Source organism: Piliocolobus tephrosceles, chromosome 8 (genome assembly GCF_002776525.5).
Source record: "Piliocolobus tephrosceles isolate RC106 chromosome 8, ASM277652v3, whole genome shotgun sequence".
NCBI classification, from domain to species: Eukaryota; Metazoa; Chordata; class Mammalia; order Primates; family Cercopithecidae; genus Piliocolobus; species Piliocolobus tephrosceles.
In genome coordinates this window covers 138,781,618-138,789,585 of record NC_045441.1, presented here as the reverse complement: position 1 = coordinate 138,789,585, position 7,968 = coordinate 138,781,618, and the positions used below count along the sequence as shown (strand labels likewise).

Here is a 7,968-nt window from a genome sequence, read left to right as displayed (position 1 = left end):
AGTGGTGGCTTAAGCGTATAATCCCAACGCTTTGGGAGGCTGAGGTGGGAGTGTTATGTAGTGGCATGATCATAGCTCACTGCAACCTTGACTTCCTGGGCTCAAGTGATCCTCCCACTCCAGCCTCCTGAGTAGCTGGGACCACAGACTTGTGCCACCACACTCAGCTAATGATAAAAAAAAATTTTTTTTGTAAAGATAGCCTCTCTCTATGTTGCCCAGGCTGTTCTTGAACTCCTGGGCTCAGTGATCCACCCACCTTGAACTCCCAAAGTGCTGGGATTACAGGCATGAGTCACTACTCTCAACCCAAGTATTCAATAATTAAAAATTAAAAAGTCAGTATTTTCTCACCAATATCACACTACATATAAACGGGCTAAATTTGAATATCCAGGGAAAAGAAACCTCATTTGTGACCTAGCCAGACAAATATAAGCATTTTGAATTAAATATTTTCATAATGGTGACAAATAATTACAATTTACATACTTTTGTCACAAGAATCAACATACACAGGTTTTAATTATAATATACAGCATTATGTAAATTGGCAATATTTCAAGAAAAATTTGAAGAATACTTAGTTGATAATTCAGAAATTTAGAGTGGCTTTTGAATTTATGCAATATCATTTTTGAATTTATGTTAATGGTACCAAACTGACACAAGTTGGCAAATGTACTTAACTTGAATAGGTGTAGTTTTGCAACTGATATGCTCTTGCTTCAAAGTCAAATCACTTTTTCTGAAAGAAATAAACTATTTTTGTCAATGTGGTTGCAAACATTAAAGGACAATATTTTTTGGTACTCAGTTCAGTTATTGGAAAACTAAGCTTGGAACAAGTTGGATATGTGAGTCTACTTTTTTAGCTGTGATGACCAGGAGGATCATTAACCATCGTTAAATAGTTAAGTCCTGTTGTTGCTCCCCTGGATTGGGACATGTTACCTGGAGCTGAGCTCGTGAATATGCCCTAAGTAGTCCTTTCACACGTCCACACCTATGAGTGCTCTGCAGTAGCACCATCTACCTCTTTAGGGTGCACCTCACATACCTACACCCAAAGTGAATGTTGTGTGGCCATTTAAGTACAGCCAGACTGGCTCCTCCCTCACCAACTCCTACCACCCTGCTCCCAACCTACCTCCCCATCTCAACCACCTCACCTCCCCTGCAACAGGCCTGATGCAACTTTCCCCCCAGCCCTCATCAAAGTCAGGATGAGTTTCCTGCTTTGCTTAGCTCAAGTCCCACCTTGTCCTGGAAGATTTCTCTCCTCACCCATCCTCAGGACGTCCCCCAGCATGGGTCTGTGGGGGCCAAGGGAAAACTTCCCCTTTGCCTTCTGAAGGTTCACTGAAAAATTAGTTGATGAAAGGCAGATTAATAGAATAAATTAATTTATTTATATTTTAGAGACAAGGAACCATTTGATCTTTGACAAACCTGACAAAAACAGGAAGTGGGGAAAGGATTCCCTATTTAATAAATCGTGCTGGGAAAACTGGCTAGCCATATGTAGAAAGCTGAAACTGGATCCCTTCCTTATGCCTTATACTAAAATTAATTCAAGATGGATTAAAGACTTAAATGTGAGACCTAAAACCATAAAAACCCTAGAAGAAAACGTAGGCAATACCATTCAGGACATAGGCATGGGCAAAGACTTCATGTCTAAAACACCAAAAACAATGGCAACAAAAGCCAAAATTGACAAATGGGATCTAATTAAAGAGCTTCTGCACAGCAAAAGAAACTACCATCAGAGTGAACAGGCAACCTACAGAATGGGAGAAAATTTTTGCAATCTACCCATCTGACAAAGGGCTAATATCCAGAATCTACAAAGACCTTAAACAAATTGACAAGAAAAAATCAAAAACCCCATCCAAAAGTGGGCAAAGGATATGAACAGACACTTCTCAAAAGACATTTATGCAGCCAACAGACACATGAAAAAATGCTCATCATCACTCGCCATCAGAGAAATGCAAATCAAAACCACAATGAGATACCATCTCACACCAGTTAGAATGGCAATCATTAAAAAGTCAGGAAACAACAGGTGCTGGAGAGGATGTGGAGAAATAGGAACACTTTTACACTGTTGGTGGGATTGTAAACTAGTTCAACCATTGTGGAAGACAGTGTGGTGATTCCTCAAGGATCTAGAACTAGAAATACCATTTGACCCAGCCATCCCATTACTGGGTATATACCCAAAGGATTATAAATCATGCTGCTATAAAGACACATGCACATGTATGTTTATTGTGGCACTATTCACAATAGCAAAGACTTGGAACCAACCCAAATGTCCATCAATGATAGACTAGATTAAGAAAATGTGGCACATATACACCATGGAATACTATGCAGTCATAAAAAGGATGAATTCATGTCCTTTGTAGGGACATGGATGAAGCTGGAAACTATCATTCTCAGCAAACCATTGCGAGGACAGAAAACCAGACACCACATGTTCTCACTCATAGGTGGGAATTGAACAATGAGATCACTTGGACACAGGAAGGGGAACATCATACACTGGGGCCTGTTGTGGGGTGGGGGGAGTGGGGAGGGATAGCATTAGGAGATATACCTGATGTAAATGACGAGTTATGGGTGCAGCACACCAACATGGCACATGTATACATATGTAACAAACCTGCACGTTGTGCACATGTACCCTAGAACTTAAAGTATAATAATAATTTTTAAAAACAGATTTTAGAGACAAGGTCTTGCTCTGTCCAGATAGGCTGAAGTACAGTTTTGCAATCATAGCTCCCTGCACCTTCGAACTCCTGGGCTCAAGCAATCCTCCTGCCTCAGCTTTAACAGGAAATATTTATTAACATGCATGTTAATAACCACAGAGTGATTACCCCAACCCCTCAACGGGATACAGAAGCTTATCCACCATTTGAGTTTACACATATATGGCGGCTCAGATAGTGGCAAGACAGGTTATGGAAGGGAGGGAAGAGGAGGCCTGGTTGGCAAAGGGAGTCTTGTTAGGCAGATGACACCTCACAGGTAGCAGCCCTCAGAAGGAATACAGGGTAAATGTTTGTTCCAGACCTGTAAAGGTTGCCAGCCTCTCAGTTAATCTTTCCAAGATCCAGACAAGGGAGGGCCTTGCAGAAAGCCTGGCTACATCAATGTAGATTTCCTCTGCAGATGCAAATCTCTCCACAAAAGACAGCTTTTTCGTTATTCTTCTATTTCCAGCCATTCTGAACAGCCACCTTGTGTCAAATAAGTATTTTTTGGGGTGAAATATTTTGGTTTCCTTCAAGTTCTTGGGCTGGGAAACATCTTTGGGTGCATCTTTTCTCTCTAACCCCATCTAAAGCTTTCAGGGAACGCGGATCCCATCTCTTTCTGCTTAAGGAAGTCTGAGAAGCTCACAGCTGGGGAGTGAACTGCCCTAAGGAGTGGTGGGATTTCACGCACCAGGAAGTGGTTAATGGAAGTCGAGTTTCTTTCTGGTGCCCCCAGAGCACACTGTTAAGGAAGCTTTCAGCTCTAAGTGGAGAACCCTGGCCAGGGGTGCATAAGTAGGGGACAAAAGCCTTGTGCCCCGTACTAGACATCAGTTGCTTTTCATGTTTCCTCATTTAATCCTCAAAACAACTCCTTAAGACAGTTTCTGATCCCCGTCTTACAGATAAAGAAACAGAAGTTCAGAGAGAGCCATGAAGTTACATGAGATCCTCTACTTCAGGTGATCCCTGTGCTGTGGGAACCAGAGGCGTGGTGGTTACTGACATGCAAAGTCCCAGAGCTTCTCCGTCCTTGCTCCAGCGTACCCCGGAGTCCAGCCGGTATTTGGACAGTTTTCCTTGGGTTTCCTCTCACCTTATGAATTCCATCATGCTGTTCTGCCACACCAGAAGGCTCCCCCACTCCCCAAGAGAATCTATCCCACGGATAATGAGACACGAGGAATGGTCAGGAAAGGCAGATGCAGGATCCACACTGGACATCTTTGCTGTCGATCAAGGTTGCAGGCGCCAGAGTCCTCCCTAAAGGAGAGACCTTCCTTCTCAGTGTGGCTCAGGGAGTGGGAGGCAGGACCAGGGGTAGGGACCTCATCGAGGTCTCATTTGGTTTGAGGATGTCTGTATTTCGGGGAAGAAATCCCAGGACGAGTGTCTCAGGGACACTGGGGAATGGTCCCCCGTAAAGGACCCAAGACAGGGCAGCCCTGCCTGGGCAGGAGTGGGGCACAGAAAGCCCTTGGGGGAGCAGAGCAGTGGAGAAGAGGCCCAGGCCGGCCGAGACCGCGGAATGCTCAGGCCGGAGCCAGAGGGAGGTGGGACCCAGGGCTGCGCGCCCGGGCTAGCCGCCTGCAGCCGCGGCCGGGGTCAGGGTCAGGAGGGCTGGACCGATGGGGAGGAAGGGTGCGGGACGGCATCCCGCCCCAGAGGCCGGTCCCACGGGGGAGGGGAGGAGCCGGAGTTGCTGGAGGGGATCCAGGAGGTGGGGGTGGGAGGAGGGGGGCCACCCCGCGAGAAGAGCGGGAAGAGGCGGACAGCGAGGCCAAGATTTCAGCTGCGGGACGGTCAGGGGAGACCTCCAGGCGCAGGGAAGGACGTGAGGAGGGGAAGCGGGCTGGGGCGGCAGCCGGGCGGAGGGGCAGCTGCGCAGGCGGAATGACGAACGCCTTTGGTCTAAGGCGACCACCCTGGCAGCTGTTCACTGAGGGGCCTCGGTTTCCACATCTGTCTCTTTCCGGTCCCAAGACCACTAGGACCGATGGGGCTCGCCGGGAGGGTCAGCCCCTCCGGTGGCCCCAGTCCTGCATCAGGGGACTGATCAGAAGGGCTGGGAGAGGGGTCATGGGGAAGGCCCTAGAAAAAAGAGGAAGGAGGGAAGATTTTGCTTGAAGCGGGAAAGCCAAGGGCTGGGCGGCGCGAGACGCCCATTCCTAGTGACTGGGGCGGGCTGGTGGCCCGAGGGAGCCCCCGCGCCGGGAGGGTGAGGACCCGTCGGGCCCTCCCACGTGTTTAGATCCTCCCGAAAGTATTCGACTCCGACCCCTGCCCCTCCCCCCGGCTGGCCTGGACCTCGGAGACTGGGGACCCCGTGGGAGCAGGGTGATTCTGAACAGGCAGGGAGTCGCGGTCTGGGAGAAGGTTGAGCGGGGAAAGGAGAGAGGGGCTCCGGGGACGGCAGGGAGGAGAGGGGGTCGTGCCAGAGACCCAGGGAGAGAGAGAATGGGCAAGATGAGGGGTGGGGGGTGGGAGTGGGAACTGACTGATTCCCGGCGTGGGCAGGGAACTTTGCTAAAACTGCAGGCCCCAGGGAACAGCGCGGGCAGGGTGGGAGGGAGCGGAGAGGGCCAGGAAGACCCCAAGATCAATTTGGAGAAAGGGCCATTTCCAGGCTCCTTCACCTCTGCCCAGCGTTCTACAGGCCTGGCCCCCCTTTCCCCCCACCCCCGAGAGCAGGGCGCGGGAGGAGGCGGCTCGGGCTGGCTCGGAGAGCTGAGGGGCGCACACCCGCTTCGCAGGGCCGGGGTGACACGGAAGCATGCGACGGCTGCTGATCCCGCTGGCCCTGTGGCTGGGCGCGGTGGGCGTGGGCGTCGCCGAGCTCACGGAAGCCCAGCGCAGGGGCCTGCAGGTGGCCCTGGAGGAATTTCACAAGCACCCGCCCGTGCAGTGGGCCTTCCAGGAGACCGGTGTGGACAGCGCCGTGGACACGGTGAGTAGCATGGCCCTGGCGGGAGCAGGGAGGGTCGCACCCCGGGAGACCAGCGCCTTCCCAGGAAGCGAGACAGAAGTGCTTGGCTCTGAGCCCCAGCCCTTTGGAGAAAAGGCCCCAGTCCAACCTGCTGGGATGTGACCGCGTGAGGGAGGCGCGGGTCACACCAGGGCTTGCTCTGCACGCTCAGCTGGCTACCGGCCATCCTCTGCCTGCCTGCCTGTCTGCAGCACTTCCCAGCTGGAATATTTGTGAGGCTGGAATTTAAGCTCCAGCAGACAAGCTGCCGGAAGAGGGACTGGAAGAAACTCGAGTGCAAAGTCAGGCCCAATGGGGTGAGTGAAGGGGTGTGAGAGCGGTGGGCGCAGGCTGGGTGTGAGTCCATGGACTTGGGGTTTGGGGTATGGGGCACATGCCTGGGTGTGCCTGCATGGAATTGGGAGGTCTGTTAAGAAGCCCTGAGGTTAGAGACCCCACTGTGAGGAGCCTCCTTAGAGGTGGAGTGGCTCAGCCTGAGCCCAAGGTTGTGAAGGTGGTTGGTGGAGAGCTGGGGCCTGGCAGACAGGAAGAGGGTCTGGTTACCCCTGGACTTATCATCAGAGCAGGGCTCACTTCTGAGTTCCTCTCTCAAGCTTCAGGGCCTGGGTGGAAGGATTCAGGAAGCTGTGTGGATGTGTCTGGTGCCCTCCTAGCCTAGCAGGGCTCCAGTCATCAGCCACAGTGGGGGCAAACCCTCCCCCATGGGGGTGACGCCTGGGATGGGAGTGCAGTGACTGTTCTAGTTCCCACTCTGTGAGTACTGCCTGGGCTCTGTATTACAGGTTCTGTAAAGGCTCCAGTTCCCTCTGTTGGCTCAAGGAGGGCACTGGATTACAGCAATGATTCACCAGCCTCAAATCAAATCTTACAAGAAAATGTAATAAACAGAATAGGTGACAGCTGAGCCACTCTGGAGGCGCTGGGTGGGAAGAACCCGTCGGAGGAGGATTCTTGCCTCCACACGAGCACAAGCAGATACGTCCGTGCATACATCACACACCCATCCACCCACACTCCTGCATACAAACCACATACATGCGTGTTCATGCATGTGCCACACAACCCATCTCGGAAGGACTCCTGCCTGCACACACACGAAAGTTCCACAGTTTGAAAACTGCATGGGTCTGACTTCCGACATTCTAGGGTGGGCTGTGCCTAAAACCTGCTGGCCTGCATGACCTCTTGCTCCTGGGCTCGAGGGCCTAGCTGGGAATCTGGTCCCATGATGGGCAGCCCCAGCTCCCACCCTCATGATGCCCAGGCCTCCCTCACCCCTTTCCTCTGCTCACCCCATGCTCCCCCCCTCCCCCACAGAGGAAACGGAAATGCCTGGCCTGCATCAAACTGGGCTCTGAGGGCAAAGTTCTGGGCCGGATGGTCCACTGTCCCATAGAGACACAGGTTCTGCGGGTAAGAAGGGGCAAAGGTGCAGAGGTGGGGACAGGGCTGGGAAGATGGATGGAAGCTGAGCCTATGGGCCAGTCCTCAGGCAGAAGCTTGGCCAAGGGGGAGGGAGAGTGGGGGCTAGAAAGCACTGTGCCTGGTTTGGACGTTCTCCAGGGGACGTGCAGGTGGGCCCTGCCCAGGATGCCGGCAGCTCTCCACTGGCACTGCCTTCCCCTCTCCCGGGCACTGCCTGCCCCTCCTACACTGCCTGAACAGTTGTGGGTCCTGGCAGGAGCCTGAGGAGCACCAGGAGACCCAGTGCATCAGGGTGCAGCGGGCTGGTGAGGACCCCCACAGCTTCTACTTCCCTGGACAGTTTGCCTTCTCCAAGGCCCTGCCCCACAGCTGAGCCAGCACTGGTAGGCGCCAGGGGACAGAGAGCACCGTCTGCATGGGGCCAACCCTGGGAATGCTGAGGGGCTAGGCTGGGCTTTGGGAGCCTGGGAGGAAAGCCGGAACTGGGGCCAAAGCAACCTCCCTTACTCCCAAACCTGTTTCCCCTTTTGTCTAGAGCTGCATGGTGCCTCTGGGACCGCTGTTGGTGGTAACCAGTGGAAGACCCCAGACCCCCAGGAGAGGACCCCGTTCTATCCCTGGCCATGATAATAAAGCTGCTCTCCCAGCTGCCTCTCAGCTCCTTGTGTTGCATGCCTTCCTCCTCAACATAGCTCAGAGGCGGCCAAAGAAGGCAGGGGGACAGGACCCTTCCTGTGGGCAGGGTGAGCAGAGCCTCCTGTGCTCCAGAGCCAGAGGTGCCCC

At 52.6% G+C, this 7,968-nt stretch overlaps 1 protein-coding gene across 1 annotated transcript; it reads left to right on the top strand.

The window, feature by feature from the left end:
- The first annotated feature begins 4,502 nt into the window (after nucleotides 1-4,502).
- Nucleotides 4,503-7,842, top strand: RARRES2 (retinoic acid receptor responder 2). Its single transcript, XM_023225417.2, has 6 exons — nucleotides 4,503-4,608; nucleotides 5,528-5,721; nucleotides 5,952-6,056; nucleotides 7,078-7,173; nucleotides 7,442-7,568; nucleotides 7,721-7,842. Exons 2-5 carry the CDS (start codon nucleotides 5,548-5,550, stop codon nucleotides 7,556-7,558), a joined length of 492 nt encoding a protein of 163 aa, XP_023081185.1. The 5' UTR covers nucleotides 4,503-4,608; nucleotides 5,528-5,547; the 3' UTR covers nucleotides 7,559-7,568; nucleotides 7,721-7,842.
- The last annotated feature ends 126 nt before the right edge of the window (nucleotides 7,843-7,968 follow it).